The following is a 19,691-nucleotide window of genomic DNA, read 5'->3' on the forward strand; positions in this document are numbered from 1 at the left end:
ACACACGCCAAAAAAACCTTTATGACAGCCATGTTTATTTTCCTCTTCACATAGACTAATAGTCATGTCTGTTATCATGGACACAATACACAGCTATCAGAACTAATCATTTTATATTTCCAGTAGCCTCCCTGTACCTGTGCTCCTCCTACATGGTTCTACATTGTTGGTAATAAGAAGCAATGCTCAGCACTAGGTAACGGTATAGTTTGCATATATGCACTGGTATTGATACGATTTTATATCTGTCGTCTCTTAGAAACCAACCATGTGAGTCAATATTATCAACACACTGTTCATCTTCACATCAGTTCAGATTATGGAATTTGTGACAGCAACAAACATTTACTCAGTAATCAAGTTGCAGTGAAATCATCATTGTTCCTTAACCGCACACAGTCCCCACTTCACACCCATGCTGTCCTCCCTGATTGAAAGTTGTAATTAAGAGAGTAGGGAGGAATTAGATGCAGAATGAGCTGTCAGAAAGTCACATTTAAGTGAGGGATGCGCTGGTCTGCGCAGTAAAAATTTAAATGATATAAATTGCCATTTAAGTGTAGCACAGGCTAATGTTTTGTCACAAATTAATGTGACACAAGGCAGCAATGACAATCAAGAGCTGCCTCATTGTAATTTGGTCGTGTTTAGAGGGCTTTTGTGAGCCGACAGCTTTACACAAATTAACACAATTGCCTGTTTTTATGAGGAAACCATAAATGTTTTTCCCTCCTTTGCCAGCTAATGAGGAGAGAAAACGGCTAGTATCTCAGTGTTATGGCGATGCAGAGACGTTTACATAAGAGCAACATGGTGCACTTATCCGCCCACATTCAGCAGAGAAAAGAACAAAGACAGAAGCTGAAATGACTCCCTAATGAACTACAACACTTCTGATGTTTAGATGCTCCCATATGATCAGATATGGATTTACTGAGCTTTTTTCTCATTATGGAAATCATTGGCAGATTCTGTCACAAGAACAATTAGAAGGAAATTCTATTTTCTCGGTGGAATTCATCTTTCAGAGGCATTAGTGATAACTGCTGTTCAGTAATGGGATGAGGTACATGTTTGGGGAGTAGCATTTGGTTAGAGTATGGTCCATAAGCAGCATGCATCTGTTGACTTTTACAATACTCATAATCCTCTGCTCTCTTCTCCATTTACAGGCTCTTGAGAGCGAGTTTGTGTCCTGCCAGCTCCACCAGTGGATCGATCTAATCTTTGGCTACAAGCAGCAGGGACCTGAAGCTGCCAGAGCCCTCAATGTTTTCTATTATCTGACTTACGAAGGCGCAGTCAACCTCAGCTCCATCAGTGACCCCATGCTCAGAGAGGTGAGGCTGCTTGATGTTACAAATACATGCATGTACACCCACATTTTAATACACTTTCATGTACTGCACGGCTGATTAAGCCCACTTGACAGTTTGTGCTGAGTAAAGAGAAAATGTGATATTACAGTAAGTACACTTGAGTATTAGCACTCTGAAATGGATGCTTAATCTCACTGTATTATAAAAGCATATCTCCATTCTCTGCACCTGTATTGCAGGGAAATTTTTGATGCCATTAGCGATGTTAAATTGGTTGTAGAATGGCATGAGAGAGCTAAACTCACAATCTCCTGGCAGGTATTGCTGAGCAAAGCCTTTCCCCCAGTGTGATACTTCTGAAAGCACTCCACGAAGTGTTCCACTTTAACGCCTTAAAACGTCCGCCTTGGCTTTCATTTATTATTCATTCCACTCACTTTGAACTGCTTTGCACCCAAGCTACGCTGGCCTGTTCGAAAACATCCACACAAAACACAGTGCTCAAAAGAAAAACACTGCTAGCTTGCCCACAGCCAAACACTGGCCTGACAACTACACCAATCTGCTGTAAAAGGGCCGCCAGCCAGCAGCAGCAGCAGCAGCCGCCAATTGACTCTACTCCCATCAGCCATTTTGACATTTAAGTTGTACTACCAAAAATGGCACGTGTCCTTTTTTTAACGTGAAAGCATAGTTACTGGGATTTGTACTGTGTTTCTCTTAAATGATGATTTCAGTTGATCACAGCTTTAGTCTTATTTTTACAGGTTTGATCCTTATTTCCTTTGGTTTTGAAAATACTGTGCTTACCAAGGTAATTTCTGGGTTTTGGAAACAGCAGTACAAAAAGAGAGCAAAAAACTTGGGCGATCAGAAGATCTGATGGTTTAACCACATCATTTTAAAGGTTTCAACTGAAATTGACCATACCAGGGATTTGTCTCATTGTGTGACTACTCATGTTTCTTGACACATCTGAATTTGTAGTTATGTTGCCTTGTTCAGTACAATGTTATCAAAGCCAACAGGAGTGATGGACAAAACAATAAAAACAAGACTCATCTTCTGTAATAAACCAGAATGATTCTTTAAGGTCCTCATAGCACCATGGTAGAGATGGAGATCAGATTAGTGTATATCAAAGAACTGAAAGGCCTTTTGCCTCCACTATTCTGCTGCCCTTCATGCTCAGTGACTAGACCATCATATGCACCAGAGGTAGATCCTTGATTTATCACCTCATTCATCCTAATTCCCATCCAGATGTGCTTTGGCCTTTGGCTGCACACACACACAGGCACACGCTCACACACATGTAGATTCATTACTAGGTTGCACCGGTCATTTCCTCAGCCCAAGCCCATTACCCATTCTTCTGGTTAATGCACACGTACCACAAAATTGGATCACTAACACTTCACTGTTTCTGCCAGAGACTGTGAATGATAAATCCACACACATACAGGATGCTATCAGAGGCAGGTGCATGTGTTTTGAGTGGCATTAGACGAGTACCTCCTCCATCGTTGTGGCTGCATAAATGGAGGTTTCGGATATGTCATATCTGTTTGTTTGGTTGTTTGTTTTTTAATGTATACATGATGCTATGTGTGTTTCACTGTCAACCAGGATTAAATAGTTGTTTTGACGATATTGTTTTCATAGTAAATTAACTGAAATGAATGAGAACTGGCGCCTCAGCAGCTGCATTGCTTTATAGCACAAATAAAAGAAAATGCTGTGGCATTAAATTATATAGAAAAACTTATTTTCCTTTTTGTTACAATAATTTTCCAAACGCACTAGAATTACATATTAAACATTTATGTTTTCAGAGGCTTTGCTGCATTATTAAATGTGAATAAAGCAACAATGCTTGTTTCACTCCCTAGAGATGAAAAAAGTTTGTTTCCTTGTCCTCTTCCCCCTCTGATGCTGTGTCCAACCTGTGTACACCCTCAGTCTGTGCACTTTAATTAGTTAAATAAACCAAAGTAGTGTTATCCCTGTGAGCTAAGCCAAGGCTCTCCTTTAACTATGTTTGTATGGAAGGAAACGTGCCCTGTCTGAGCAGAACGTGGAAACGGAGTTCCACGTCTGGGCCTTGTCATTCAGGGACGTTGGGGGTGGCTGAGGGCTCATAAGCTTTGAGACTGAGGGCTTTGGGTCTGAAAGTATCCCTAGAGTGTAACATTACTGAGTGACAACTGCTTCAGCGTGAGCTGTGGTCTGGGCCAGGTTAGGCCACATTAGGACAGGCCCCGGGGCTGTTCAGTGTCAGGGAGATAGGTCACAGGGTGTGTGTGGGTGTGTTTGGATCAGAAAAGGTAGTGGACTGGGTTGGCTGATTCTGTGTTTTTGCCGTAGTGTTTAGCAGCTGCGAGCTCCCAACCGCCAACCAACCAACCTCACACACACAAAAACACATAGAATCCAGAAATATGTATGGATCATACCTTGATATGTTTATACATACACATTGTGTGTATACATGCATTCATTGGTATGTGTATAGCTTTGTATATTTATGTATGCTCATCAGCATAAATGCACACGGCTGCGTGTTTATGTGTGCCTTTCTGTTCTGGGAGAGAGTTTGGAATATCTCAGCACAGATTAGGGAATGCTGCGGAGACCACTGCTGTGTTTTTCAAAACCATGATTACTTCCTGTCCTGCCTCTGGCACAAGTCAAAACTTTACCCTCTCACACTCTGTAAGGGAACTGTGCAGATGCATTTACGTGTTCGTGTGTGCTCCCTTGTGAATGGCATGTATGCACATCTGTGTTGCTTCTCAGTGAATAAGGAAAAACACACCCTGTGTTGCCTTCTCATCGATGTACAGGGCTTCCCCTCTTTCACATGTGATTATGGAAAATCCCACAGCCTCTTGCACCAGCGACAAAACACAGAGCCCTGTCTGAATTGTACAGCATTTGCGTAATTCGGCAGAAGACGGGAAATATACCCACACGAGTGAACCTGCTTTGACACTCAGACAATGTCGCTCAACAAACACAAAGCCCACTGGCTTATTTTCCTTGCGCTGTTACTGTATTTGTTTATTTATTTAAGCCATCTAAAGGCAGAGATCAAAAATATCCTCCAAGACAACTTGTCAGTAATACAAGGCCGTTGTATTTATTCTGTTTGTTCTATTCATAGAGTGACTGTTTTGGGTAGATTTGCATAAAAGCTGCATGTTTTACATGGAGATCCATCTTGTCAAGTGGCTGAGTAAATCAAAGAGCAGGCTGTGACATCTGAGCCGAGGGCGTCTCAGCCATTTAAATGTATAGAATATAGAAAACCTTCATCAGACATGGGCCAGTGCCCTCAAAAGAGATTGGCCTTGTGGATGGCTCCTCATATAATCACCTGAGCATTGCATTGGCATATAGGGAGAGGACATGCTGACCTAGACTCAGCCACTTTCCAACGTACCGCAGCCTCATAAATGTCAGAGCAGAACCTAATGAAGATAGGTTGAGTGGCTTTGAGGGGTCTCTTCTACACATTAGCTTAAGCAAAATGCTCCACTCTATAGGCAGAGGAGAAGGCAGGCACTTTGACCTTGAATGATGCACTGATGTCCTCTCTAACAGGAGTACTAAAATGGAGAATGGTAACTTTGTCTGTCATCATCAGTCTTGATCATGTTTAGAGGATTTTTGATCTTTGATAGCAATGTGCTAACAGGGAATCTATATTTAAAATCCAGTTTTAATATGTAAACGTGTTGACTGTGGAAATGTTTTTTTCAGATCTGGCATGCTTGCACACATACAGGTCAACGATCAAGTCAGCATAGTTTAAATAGAGTTTTGGCATCAACATAAACCCACACACACACTCCTGCTAACATGGAGACAGTTTTAAAATCCTTTCTTAAAGTTTCCAGTCTGTTGAGCCAGTACCAAACTACACACATTGCCTAATAGCTGCTACTCTTTTAAAGAGAAGCTATTAATTATGTCATGCTGTAAAACATGGGCTTTAAATTCAGTTTTCTGTTTTACCTGCCAATATCATCTACCATGTTTTAGAATATAATGCTAGTAGTGGTGGTGGTGGTGGTGAATATAGTACTTGTCTTGTATAGGCAACTTCAGCTTTTTATTCTGCAGACATAAGAAAAAAAAGATCATTAGTGAGAATTTAAAAAGTGACATGTGATTCTGGGAACACCTGAGGTTAATCTTTCTCTACGTCTCTGGTCTCCAGTTAGTTTCAGACAATGTGAATGAGCAGACCTAACTTCCCAAAGCTTTTCTCATGGAAATACCATATGCAGGCTTCAACCATGAGCTCATTCTCACAGGCCTAGCCAAGTTGAGCTCAAACAACACAACCTACACACACATGCTGTCACTCCCACACAGCCAGTCACAGTGCACACCAACAAACTGACAGCTCTGTCATAATTTTGTGTTGGCCACTTTCTCTGTGCTTGTCCCTTTTATAAACCATCTATCATGCTTTGTCTGTCTCGCATGATAGATTTTCTTACTCCGTGCAGTTTCTGCTTAATGATGTTAAACAAACTTCCACTGAGTCTCTTCTTTGTTTTCTACTTTGTTTTTCACTTTTTGTTTCAATTTTTTTAAATAATAGATACTGTCTTGTTTTCTTTTCTTATATAGAAGATTGGTCTGGTATCTGGTAAAGATCATGTCAGATGATAATAATAGCACAGCTGTAACAATTACTTGGTTCACCTATTATTTAATCAACACAAATTTTCCATTTCAGAAATTGGATGATTATAATATTTTAAACCTCATTATTGTTTGATTGGGATTTGTCATTTTTTTCTATTATGTTTTTACAGCAGTTTCTGATCTTTATAGAAAAAAAACAATTAATCAAAATATATAAAAAGATTAATTTGTGACTAAAAACAACAATCTTCTTTACACTGGCATGAACATCTATCCACTGGGGGTGCGTGTTCCCTCTCCGGCTAGTTGGCCTGACGGTGAGCTGTGTGATGATGTCCAGAGGTTGCTCGGCCGGCGTCTGCTCTGACATTTATGGTCCTATACCTCTTCATTAACACCACCTAACCAGGCTACAAGCCCGCCTGTCCCAGCCCTCCTTTGATTCTGTGTGTGGTTGTGGAGGATAAATTGGTGTGTGTGGGTGTGTGTGTGAGTGTATGAGTCTGCTATATGGTATGTTTATACGTATCAAAGTATGTTTCCCCTTGTTGTATTAGGTGTTGCATTAATTTATCTTTTTGTAATCATTTGCGAATCTGTGGCACATTAATGAAAATTGAAATGGAACAAATATAAATGTATTTTTGTCTTTGTTCTCTTTCTGTCTCTTCAGGCTGTAGAGTCTCAGATTAGGAGTTTTGGACAGACCCCCTGCCAGTTGCTCATCGAGCCACACCCACCCAGGAGCTCAGCCATGCAAGTGGTGAGTAGTGCACACACGTAAATGCCAACAGAGATTCTTTAAACACACACACACACACACACACAATATACCTCAGGCAATGATACTACAGTCGGTCAGTAGCCAACATAGATACAACTTCAACCGCTGTGATTCGGTTTAATGTAGTCTCTAAATTTCTGCTCTGTCCTGATGTTGGATCTCTGGCTTTGCTTCACATCAGTCTTAATTTTTAAACTAATTCTTTTCAACGTCCATTTACTTCACATTCTGTTTTTCTCAGTGTGCACTTGTGGATAAATAAAGTCTTGGGTTTGAAGCCATCTCCTCTCTCATCGTTAGTGAGGTGTTTGTGGAGGGGGAATGATCACAAGCATTTTTGTGCATGCGTGTTTAGCAAAAGGTTTGCAGGGAAAAAGGGAAAGACACAGCTTCTCACTGGAAACCTGGGTCTGAGCCAGATTTTCCTCCTGAGCTGGAAGCCGAGGAGATCAGTGAGGGAGAGCAATGAGCAGCGTTTCTGAAGTGACGGCTTTTTAAGGGCCAAAGAGTGCAGTCAGTGCGCCTGCTTGTGATGGACCAAGGCCCCATGAGTCCCTATTAGTGTGGTGTCCCTGTGGCGCTGACAGCTGGCTGTAGACCACCACCCAGCACACACATGTACACACAGACACAAACTCTGATGAGTGCTTTGAATCTGCTTCGCTAACTGTATGGGCAAATTCCTGTGACGTGTTTTTATTTTTACTCCACCATATATAGTTTTAAAACATAATATTCATACGCCATTATTCAAACACATTTGTAGCCCTCCCTGCAGTTCTCTATTCCTTCTAAACACTCGTTCTCGTTGCTTTTCTTCTTGCTCTTTGCTTTTCCTCCATTGTCTCTCATGCGAGTGTGTTGTCAGAGTGTCGGCATCTGCCCATGCTGGTGGTAATGATACTGTCAGTGCGTCTGGTTAGCTGTCAGACACACCGGATTTACTCAGGTCTGTTCCTGATGTTAAACACTGATGTTTCTCTTCTTTACACGCAAAGAGGAAAATGGTTCTGTGTTAGAGCTGCTTAGTACAAACACTCTGTAAATGTCTCTATATAAGCACCTGTCTAACCAAAGGAAACGGTTTGATAGGTCAGTTAAATCACTGTTTTGAAGTTGAACTTTCTTTAAATTTCTTTTTTTCATTTATATTTTATACTTGATCAGCATGCATTGAAAAATCTCTGAAGTTGTGCTCAAACAACAATTTAAAGCAAACAGCCAAAAATGGTCTTTTCAGTTTCTTAACATTAAATTGTACCAAATGCTCAGTTTTTATTCATCAATTCCTCACTAAAAATACTGCAAACATTTAGAATGAGTTATAAAATAATTCCCGTATCTGAGATTCCTTTGAGAATTATTTTTCCAGAAATGTCTCCTCAATATTTTTGCCTTTCCTTTACCAACTTCTTTCCTAGCTTATGTGTGCTGCTTAAATACCGCTTACTACTATGCTGCTCAAGCTTCCTAACTTTTGTCTTTCCTTCTCTTTCATCCCTTTCCCTCTGTTGTTTTCCTCGCTAATACCGACTGCGGCTGCTTCCCTCATCTTTTTGATTCACCCTCTGTCTGCTGCTCTATATCTCGACTCTTTTCTCTCTTCTCCCTGCGTCCTGTTGTCCGTCCTGGGGGCCTGAACAGTATCTTCTCCTGCAGACGCCGCTGATGTTTACGGAGCAGATGCAGCAGGATGTTATTATGGTGCTAAAGTTCCCATCGAACTCTCCAGTGACCCATGTAGCAGCCAACACTCAGTCAGGTCTGACATCACCTGCCATTATCACAGTCACTGCCAACCGCCTGTTTGCAGTCAACAAGTGGCACGGACTGACAGGTGAGAAATTTATGTCTGCGCACATTTACTGTTTATTAGGATGTTTTTGGTAAATCTATGCAGTGATTTTATGCCTCTGTAATTCTGCATCAGATTAACCTGATTGGTATTTTAGGCAGCTAAAGACAACCACAGGATTTTCATATTTCCTTAGTTCATTGCTGTCTTCTGTTCTTAATGTCTAATTTATCTGAGAATTGACCTGTCTCATCTCCAACGGATGGACATTGATTTGGGAGATGGTTGACTGTGTCTGCAGGATAGCAGGATCAAATGTGACACATGCAGCAGCCAGCATTAGGTCTCACGTCCGCCTCCATATATCAGCCACTGTCTCCACAAAACCTATCCCACCCTGGAAGAAACATTAAATTTGATATCTATGAATTTATGAAGATGAAGACTGATGAGTTTTCACTAGACGTGTATCATAGACCAGGCGATAAATCTCATTGGTGAAGTGAACTGGCACGATAAACATAATGAGTGGAATTTACTGGATTTCTCAAGTTGCTGTTTGACTAGATAAAAGAGAAAAATTATGCAGATTCAAACTTGTTTTCAAGTGAAGGACTAGGATCTGTGGCAACAACAAAAACTAAGAATGACTGAAACTTTGTTTAATGAGAATGCTGGAAGCAACATGGTGTAAAAGAAAATATGATTTAGTGATATATTATTATTAGGTGTGGACTGTGTTAATCACAACCGCAATTGTAGGATTAACCGATGATGATCATAGTCCTACTCAGAGCAATGACATGAATCAAAACGACTTTTTAGTGTCTATATTAAATCAGTATGAACTCAGTAAAAACAAACCATTTTTACCATATTTACACATTTTATAGTCTGAACAATTGGTCGGTTGATCAATAAATAATGAAAAATATGTTGCAAGCTTTGTCCGGGATAAAGAAAAGTCTAACAGTACTATATTTTGAGTCACTTGCCTAAAATAAGAGCTGTTAAGAGCTAAAGTGACTTGGTTATGCAATAAAATGCATTTTGTTGCATATGATTAGCATAAGGAGTCATTGTGTGTATGGCCTTGGTAGCTTATGGGGCAGGAGGTGACACACAGACTTTATGGTTATAATTTTATAATGAACTGAAATCCATTGTCTGCTTCGCAAGGTCACATGATTACAATATTAATCCAATCTGTCTTCTTCTCTGTCAGGTCATCAGAGCTCAACGGTGCAGGACCAGCAGTACCAACTTCCTGTGGAAATTGACCCTCTGATAGGTACATTGTCATTTATGACTGTAAAGGAATCGACACACATATACAGCACTTCGATTAAATGTATATATGTATCCATAAAATAAGATTTTTTTCAGTGGTTTTTGTGTATGAACACAATCTTGGTGACTCATGACAGTCTGCAGTTTAGTGTCCCTGGACAGTAGATTAGAGTTGTTTCTCAGCCTCTGCCCCAGTTCGCTCCTCATGATATAGACCCTGTTCTCACACTAAACCATTTGCATGCAAATTGGAATGCAATGAGCTGTGGCCTAGGCCGGCATTTCATCATCAACTCCCCCTCTTTCTCCCTCTCATCGTCCCTTCCCTCCCTCCCTTTCTGCATCCTCTTTGGTTTAATTTGAGTGGAGGGAAAGGACGCGTGTCAATGGAAATGAATATGAATGTGGTAATAATGTGTGATTGAGAATGCACGGCGGACGGCTGTCAGGACAATATGGGCGCCTCTCATCCTTCACGACTTGTTGATGAGCAGGAGAAGAGTGCCGCGCTGCAGTGATGTATGGGATGCACTGGTGGAGCAGGGAGAGACAAACCACTTCTATCTGCTCCCGCCTTCGCCTCCATTGCTTTCCTGCAGCCTCTCATAATCACATGTACATCTGCGAGGGGGGCTGTTCTTTCTCTGTGAATGCTGCGGTCACTCTCAGCCTCATCAGTTCACCAGTTCACACAGTTTTTATTCTAACACTTGACTACTGATAATAAACAGGGTTTAGTCTTGCATATTCATCTCTATCTGAATGTATAGTATTGTTCTCTCTCTCTCTCCCCTCTGTACTCTGAACTATATATTCAGGGAATGTTAGTTCTCAATGAGCATTTTCACTTTATCCTTTAAATCTTTAATGCACTTCTGTGCATTATAGATAAGATATTGGTTTCCCCCTATGTGGGAGTGTATGTTGTGTTTTGGAGGTGGTAGAGTCAGTAATATATTTACAGGGTTTGCATTCCAGGAGGACCTTGGCCTAAGCACAATAAACTTAGGATGTGTACGGGGCCAACTGTGGCTTTGGGAAATGTTCAAAATGGGTTGAAATAGTAGGTTTTAGTTGTAGTAGGTGTTCTGGACCTGGATCTGAACCTGGATCTGGAGTTTCTATACTAAACAATCTTCCCCAACACTGTTTTGCCCGTTTCAAATAAGAAATACTTCACAGTGGACAAATCTCTTTAACAAATATACTGTACCACATACGGAAGAGAGAATGTCAATAAATGTGCTTCCCAACCAACCAGTGGCTAAACTGTCCAGCCAAGATGAATTTACAACATGTGTTCTTCCTTGAGTGGTGGTCGTATTTTGTGAAGACTATTTGCACTATTGTTGTTCACTCTTAGACTCTTGTGAAAGAGGTGAAGTCCCGAAAACTTAACATCTAGGATGTTTTATGTGTTCTTCCACAAACTATGGGGGTATAAGTTCTTTCAGTAATCAGTGAAGCTGGTTTATAGTAATATGTAAAAAAATAATAATACTTTTCTATTATTTGCTTTTTTTTTTTCTCTAGCCAGTAACATGGGGACTCATCGTCGTCAGATCTCAGATCTGCTGGACCAGAGTATTCACATCAGCTCGCAGTGTTTTATCATTACAGCCGACAACCGCTTCATTCTTCTGTGTGGCTTCTGGGACAAGAGCTTCCGGGTTTACTCCACTGACTCAGGTACTAGTTAATGAATGATTGATGATTTCTCTATAAACGCAATATATTTCTGATTGGGATTAAATACTGATTGTTAAACACATTAAAATGATTAATATCTTTAAAGTAAATGACCCCCCAAGAAAACACTTAATGCATTACTAGCAATGGAAAAAATAAAATTAAAACTACATAGGTTCTTCTATTCCATCATGCAACACTGCAGCTGCTAGTAGCCTTTACAACACAAATTCAGTAAATAACAGTCTGTTTCTTACTTATTTGTTATGCCACAGATGTTTGCTCTACTGCACTGTTCTGTATTGTAGCTGCTCCAGTGCAATAGTTATAAAATTATACAATTAAGGGCTCTTTTTATTTTCTCTTCTTCTTATGTTTTGCCAGCTTTCATAGAACAAATTTAGATGTAGTGTTCGGTCTTTAAAAGTGACACTGAATATTTGGACGTACTGACTTAGACTAAGAAGTGTTTAGTGTTTGAAGCTCTTCATATGACGTTAAATTGACATATTCATTTTCTTATAGTAACCTTAACTAAAACTTGCCTAACATGAGCGTAAACCTAATCTAATGCTAAACTTAAAACCAATCCTTCACCCTAAAACCTATATTTATTTTATAGTGACCCTTTTGTCTCTAAAAAGAAGGCTGTATCCCCACAATGTGACTGTGTAAACTGATTTCTCCCCACAACATTTCACAAAGGTAATACGAGCACACATACACACACAGACACGGACGCCATCAGGTCAGGGGTCCTAAATGAAACTGTCTGAAGCTTCATCTCTGTAGCTCGCTCCTCAACTCTTCTCCCCAGCCCCATTCAGAATCTTGCATACATCTATACAACAGACTCTGATTCAATTTCTACAGGCCAGGCCCTCCCTGTGTTTAATAGAGGAGGGAGGGAAGGAGGGACGGGAGCACAGAGATAGCTCTATTGTGTGGCTGCCACCGGGGTGTACGGCTGGAACGTGAACACAGTTTAATCGCACAAGCTCAACAGCTGCCACCAAGGTCCCTAAAGCCCCCAGGTTAAAGAACTGAGGGATTTTATCAATTACAAGACTTGATTGGTACACGTGCACAAAACGCATAGCCTCGTACGCCTGTGTGCACACACATCCAATTTAATTTGTCCGTGCGCGTGCAAGTGTGTGTGAGCAGATGAGTGTTCAATATAAGGTGCATGGTAGCCATTACTTCTGCAGCCATCATTACTTATTTTCACTGTTTATAAAGATGTCAAACATTTCACATGTTTGATGTCTCTGTTCTCCTTTGCAAGATTTGTCAGTGACCCACCCAGTTTCGTAATAATAATCCTCTTTTCTTTGAGATACAGCTTAATTATCCAATGGACAGTGATTTTGACACCGAGACAGAAATGTCATGTGTTGCAAACTATCCACTGTTTGACTGCAGAGGTCACACTTTGAGGAGCATAATGAGTATTAGACAGCTAGACAGTGGAGTTGTGGTCTGGAAATCTGACAGCAATTAGCCTCTTTATATATACACACATGGAGCTCACTACATGTGCAGGGGCATACACATGCACACATAGACACACACACACACACACACACACACACACACACACACACACACACACACACGCTCATAGGCACAGATTTGAAACAAATATTTATTCTTGTCTGGGAATTAGTAGAATTCTAATCTTGTAGAACAATTAGCCAAGCAGACATGATGAGCAAACACATAGTGGGGAGTTAAAAATAACTACATCTAGCAATTATTCATATTCATATTTGTAATTAAAGTGCAGTATTAAAGAATGTATTACGAACATATCTTCTATAATGTTCAAATGTTGTAATGCATTTATTAGTCGACGTTTTCTTTCTTTCTTACAAATGAAAGAATATTGATTCTTAGGAACGTGTGTGTGTGTTTATACTTTTGCTTTTACAGGCAAACTAACTCAGATAGTGTTTGGGCATCGGGATGTCGTAACATGTCTGGCTTGCTCCGAGTCGTACATCGGAGGAGACTGCTACGTTCTGTCAGGCTCCAGAGATGCCACCCTGCTGCTGTGGTACTGGAACGGAAAGCACAGCAGCATTGGGGAGAGCCCAGGCAGTAAGTACACAAAAAAAACAGCCCGCAATGTGAGCACACACACGCACACACACACACACACACACACACACACACACACGAGTGTTCTCTGAGTGTTCACTCTCGCAGACAGATGTGACTGTGTGATTTACGGCCTCCCTCTGCAAAGTAACAACTAGCTTCGTCTGACCAGGCCAAACCTGCTGCATACAGATTGGATTTCGCAGCACTGTCACACCAGGAACAGCTTTCTATAATGTGTTGGAGATTGTGTATGTGTGTGTTTCAGTGAGACCAAATTTTGTGTGTGTGTGTGTGTGTGTGTGTGTGTGTGTGTGTGTGTGTGAGAGAGAGAGAGAGAGAGAGAGAGAGCGAGAGAGAGAGAGAGAATCTGTCTTTAATGTGAGTGAAAGTGAGGGCCATTTGAAGATGTTAACTGTGATGTTGGGGATCGTTGGCCAGCACATGAAAGTTCACCACCATCCGAGGGCCACAAGGTCACACCAGTCGATAAAAGTGAAAAATGTCATGGGCCTCCCTTACGTTACCATAACATATGGCATTAGCTATGATCAAAGCATCACACACACATTGCTCAGACCTTAGCCTGCTCGGTGCTAATTTGGTCAGCTTAGATTGGGCTACATGTTGTTAAGTGATCCATTACAAATGGTCTGAAATTTACGACAAATTGTGATTTGGTTAATAAGCCACATTGTTTTTTGAGTCAGGGAACAGATCATAGATGATTGTCACTGATGTACTCTGATGTGAGAATCAAGTAAAATGTTTATTCCCACAAGTTAATTCATAGGAATTTTTAAACATTTTATAAAGAAAAAATGGGGACAAACACAACATTTAGTTGCCTATTTCTATTTGTGAGTGCTTGAATTTTAATCCACATAGATTATAACAAATAGAACGACTTGGGTGATGGATATGCCACATAGATTTTATTTCATCTGCAAACATTTGTTCATCTTTTATTTTAATAATACCTTTTACATAAATCATTTTATCCAAAGATACTTAACAAAGAAGAAAAATACAAAATAACAAAATACAGCAAAACATTTAGCACATTACATGTAAAACCTGCAAGTTGTTGTTTACTGAATATAACTGAATGTTGCAAGATTACAGGAAGGTTTAAATTAACTTACATAAAGAATGACCTCATTTACTCCACAGCTTAAGTATAACTGCATATTGATTGATAATTGGAATTATTTTATGCCTAAATGACTTCTGAGTGTATGAACACTATATGCGCTGTACGTGTGTGTGTGTGTGTGTGTGTGTCCTAACCTCAGCTGCCTCAGTGCAGTTACCACGCTGTAGCTAGCGGAGCAGACAAAGCAGTCGTCGTCCCAGCCCCTCACCACCACAATGTGATGCTCCATTGCCCCAGACCGCAGGAGGCTCTCCCAGACATGAATCCCTGCTGCACGCACACACTCAGTCAGATGTACTCACAAAATACATACAGACAGCACACTTGTCTTTATTCCTCTTCCAAAAAATGAAACGCTTTCAAGCTGAAGTCTCCATGTGCACTTGCATGGTAAACGCATGCTTACTCAACACACACACACACACACACACACACACACACACACACACACACACACACACACACACACACATTCCTTTTCATGCATACTGCTCTGTAAATATCCTACACACTTCATAAGGTTGACACAGATGCCTCTGAATGGCTGATATGCACATGTACACACTGACCTATGCACACTTGGTTCCTGCAGCAGGCATGTGGTGGTGTAGTAGCTGCAGAAATATTTTACAGACACCACTGCCACCTGCTGGTCACAGCCAGAGTGACATTTATTAGTTACATCATTATCATTATTATTGTAGAAAATAATTTTTCTTTATCTGTAGAAACACATATGAGTTGTTCAATGTTGTACCATTGAAACATGTGTTATAAATAACCATGAATGAGTTAACATATGACTGGTGTAAAAAGTTGGTGCACAACATTTTAATATGCACACACCAACACATAAATTTAGAGTTTTTCTGTCATCATATTTTCCTTCAAAGCAGGAAAATACACACAGGCACACACCTTTACCACTCTTATGTAGACAGTTGATACCCTCCTCACTGCCTCAGCTTTTATGAAATATAGGTATAAAATTGCCACAAGATGTGGCCCTAATTCAAACCAAATGGCACATAGTGGCTCAAAAGGTTAACTGATACACCAATATATCAGGTTTATTGATCTTCTCTGAACAGAATCCAACATCATGCTTTAATCCACAGGCTTGAACCGTAGAAGTTAACTTTTAGTGACATTAACGTCAGGTAACTAAATGAAATGTAGATGTTGAGGTTGTTGATTTGTATTTTCAGAGTGGACAGGGCAGCTAGATGGAGTGAGTGAAAACATTGAAGCACCATCAAATCAAATGAGACCAGTTATCAGTACGCAGCAAGTCTTTTTTATTTTTGTTCTGTTTGTTTCTTCACAGTTATTCAATATAAGTTAGATGTTATTAGACAAAGGGTATACATTTCTATAGAAGTAGTACTATTTTAAATTGGCATCCATTTAAAATAATCTGTTTTTGCAGTTTTGTTGATGTGAAACATTGCTGGAGCCACCTTTCAGTCAGGTTTAGTGATCAGTGATCAGTTTAGTGATCATCATCTGTGTAGAGTCTGCAGAATCAGCTAAATCTAATTAAGGTTTAAAAGTAGCTGCACTTCTGTGACAAAAATGAAACCTTATTATGAAACCTGTATGAAGTTTTATGTTGTGTAATTTAATTTTAAAGACATAATTAACATCAACAAAAGATTAGTTTAGTAAGCAACTAGACTACTATAGCTACATGTCATAGCTCTGTTAAACAGCACAGTTCCTTTGTTTTCACGCTACAGTAAGATGAAAAAATCTACACATCCACATCTCTGAAGAAGTAATTACATGTAATATATGCAAAAATGCGGGAAACTCCAAACCCCATGCATGTGTGTGATTGTGTGTACATGTGCTGACAGACTGAGCAGACAGACAGAAAAAGTAAAAGGTGATTTTGTTTTGTCGCTCGCCCTGACAGCTCAAACCAAAACAAAATCACACAAGCTTCATGACTTGGACCATAACTTACTCCTGCTCGCTTTGTCTCTGTGTAATGCAGAAACATCTGGATCTAGTGAAGGCAGCAAGGGGGGGGAAGGTTTTAACTATAGGACGAGGCGGTGGGTGACAAGTGCTGGAAAGGGAGAGTGAATGGGAGAAGAAATGTGTGTGTGCAGCTTGACTTTGTGCAACAAGCCGTGCAACACATACATCCGTATATTCATACATTGTAAAATAAACAATCTCTTGGCATTTGGATCTTATTTTTAATGTTCTTTAATTGTTGTGTCTTCCATCACTGGTTTGAAGAATGGGTCAATGTTTGGTTTCCACTCCCTCTGGTGACTGAACGTGGAAATACACGTTTACTGCTACTCAGAGTAATATACTGATGTATATTGTTTTTCTTTTCCAAGCAGAGTTTACCATACCACGGGCCATCCTAACAGGCCATGACTGTGAGGTGACATGTGCAAGTGTGTGTGCTGAGTTGGGTCTTGTCATCAGTGGATGCAAAGGTGAGCTTGTCTATCTGTGTGTGAAACTAATGATTATTAGTTGACATTACTGTACATAAAACAGTGAATTGACAGAGATACACAGAACAAATCATTAATATTAGCTATGTATTTGTAAGCACATGACATATTTGCATTATGATAACACTATTACTAACAGACCTAATCCTATTGTATCTGTTTCTAGAGGGTCCTTGTCTGATCCATTCCATGAATGGGGACCTGCTGCGGACCCTGGAGGGCCCAGAGCAGTGCACGTCGCCCCGCCTCATCCAGTCTTCCACAGAGGGGCACTGTATGGTCTATTACGACAAAGGACAGTTTTGTCTCTTCAGTGTCAATGGAAAACTGCTTGGACACATGGAGGTGGAAGACAGCATCAAGGTGAGGAAATGTGCATTTCTGCGTGAGCGCGCATGTGAAAGTGCATCTGCACATGTGTGTCTGCACCACATCAGCATAGGAATTCCTCTTACTGATTAAAGGCTTTCTTATGATTTGAGATCTGAGTAACGTCGGCTTGCCTTGAGGAAAACTATGGCTTCACGTCTCTTTTATTCCGTTTCACATGCACACACCAGAGGAAATGGTCCTTTTGATCCGCCGCCCTGTTGTCAGGTCAAATTGCATCGGTGGCAGTGGTAGAGAACATTCCAGAGGAGTGGTCAGCTCTGGACACCAGCACCATTAACAACCCTCCAGCACAGGACGACACATTCCCCATTTCCCACATTTCCTCCCTTGTGGCTAAAGTGACACAAGATAGCGGCTACTGCCTTTGGTTTCCTGACCCGTTGTTTCCGGTTTGGCCTGGGAAATGTAAGCTAGCTCTGACAGACAGCCACACGCCTGTTTCCTATTAAGAAATCTCTCGTGCCCAGACTCCTAACCAGCCAGCTCCTACACAAAGCCGCAAAATATAATGTAATATAAACACATATAGCTTGTAGAGGTTGTGATTAATGAGCACACATAAAGACGGAGTGAGTGCACTGGGAAAGAAGGTAGTGGTTAGGTTGTAGGTTTCAGAGCTCTTTATTGTATATTGTAAGAGAAACTGATGGAGCTGTAGATACGTGCAGAGCTTTGTATTTTTCCCAGAGTTCCCTGTGTGCTGCTGTGACTTGGGACCAGTGTGGGCCACTGCCAGCCCTGTCAGCTCTGCTCTGCTGTTGTAAATTCCAGCTATGTCAGTTGGCATTAGGAAAATCCTAACATCTTGGAGTGAGGCGGTGAGAGTCTCAGCCCCCTCCCACCTCACCCCCCTTTTAGCTCCACCTTTCTGGTCCGAGACTCCAACAGTATTTAGTGCACTCATGTACATACTACATAGCAGAATCAATCTTCTTAGCCCCCGGAGTCTCAACACAGTACGACTCCAGGATAAATAAGTGTTTGTTCTGGCCTGTGGTATCCACTTCGAAAAAGAGAGTTAGGCTGAGAAGGAGAGTGAATGTATGCACTGTGAATTTATAAGGGTCTGGAGTCAGAGGTTAGATGACAGGCTAACAGTCGGCATCCTGGTCTAATAGCAGAATCGAATGACAGAAGCCATACTGAATGGATTACAGTCTTTTAAGTACTAGTATAACTCAGCCAGTGTAACCATTCCAGCTGTTTTTTTCCTCGCTGCATCCATGTAACGGGGGGATTAACAACACCATAAATTTAACTTTTTACCTTCCCTAGCCTCAGAATCCACCCACTGTTCCCTGTGAGTAGTAGGAAATATGGGCATTAAAAGTGCATATGTTGCTGCTGGAGTCATTTTTTGTTATCTGAAGCCGGGTAGCCATCTTAGCTCCTACAGAGCCGTGAGCCATCTTGTTTGACCGCCCAGTGGCAAAGGACAGATTTATAATGTCTGTCTATAGCCTCCTACCTGCTCAGGCTGACGTGTCTGCCAGCTCTCCTGCCTCCTGCTGGGCTGAAGTAAGGTCATGGACTCAGTTATTAGAGACACAAAATACAAGACTACAGCACAGTAACTGGTAAATACTGTAGTACTCATAGTCCTTTTTTTATTTATTATACTGTAATACAGTATGCACAAGAAACAACCAGCTATGACTGCTTATTTACAGGTTTATGAAATTGAAAGCTGCACTATTAAAGATTTGTGCATTAGCAATGGATTAAAGGGCTTGTCTATAAATTGAAAAGGGTCACAAGTGGTGACAAATCCATAAAGAATTATCATCAGTTTAGCTTCTTTTAGATCATTGCTTTGGTTTCATGACCTTGATCAACCAGTTGACAGACAAAGTTCATGCGTGGTGATGAACTTACGGCCGAGTAAACAGCCAGATATTTTCTCTGGGGCTGGAGCTAAAAGGAGAGTGAATACCGGACTTGAATTTATTGGGTGTCTGTCGATGTCTGTTGCTCTGTTGCTAACTTGTTTTCTATGTTGTCAGTGTATTTGTCATTCCAT

At 40.8% G+C, this 19,691-nt stretch overlaps 1 protein-coding gene across 3 annotated transcripts in view; it reads left to right on the forward strand.

The window, feature by feature from the left end:
- Window positions 1-19,691, forward strand: part of lrba (LPS responsive beige-like anchor protein) — a 160,660-nt gene that overhangs the window by 138,737 nt on the left and 2,232 nt on the right. For 2 of the 3 annotated variants that reach the window (XM_026359540.1, XM_026359538.1), the window contains exons 47-54: window positions 1,173-1,340; window positions 6,655-6,744; window positions 8,425-8,602; window positions 9,786-9,851; window positions 11,384-11,539; window positions 13,475-13,642; window positions 17,156-17,257; window positions 17,445-17,641. In XM_026359540.1, coding sequence (XP_026215325.1) covers window positions 1,173-1,340; window positions 6,655-6,744; window positions 8,425-8,602; window positions 9,786-9,851; window positions 11,384-11,539; window positions 13,475-13,642; window positions 17,156-17,257; window positions 17,445-17,641 — 1,125 coding nt within the window. The remainder of the gene's footprint in view (window positions 1-1,172; window positions 1,341-6,654; window positions 6,745-8,424; window positions 8,603-9,785; window positions 9,852-11,383; window positions 11,540-13,474; window positions 13,643-17,155; window positions 17,258-17,444; window positions 17,642-19,691) is intronic. The other variant, XM_026359539.1, reaches the window with a different exon arrangement.

This window comes from Anabas testudineus, chromosome 1, assembly GCF_900324465.2.
Source record: "Anabas testudineus chromosome 1, fAnaTes1.2, whole genome shotgun sequence".
NCBI lineage: Eukaryota > Metazoa > Chordata > Actinopteri > Anabantiformes > Anabantidae > Anabas > Anabas testudineus.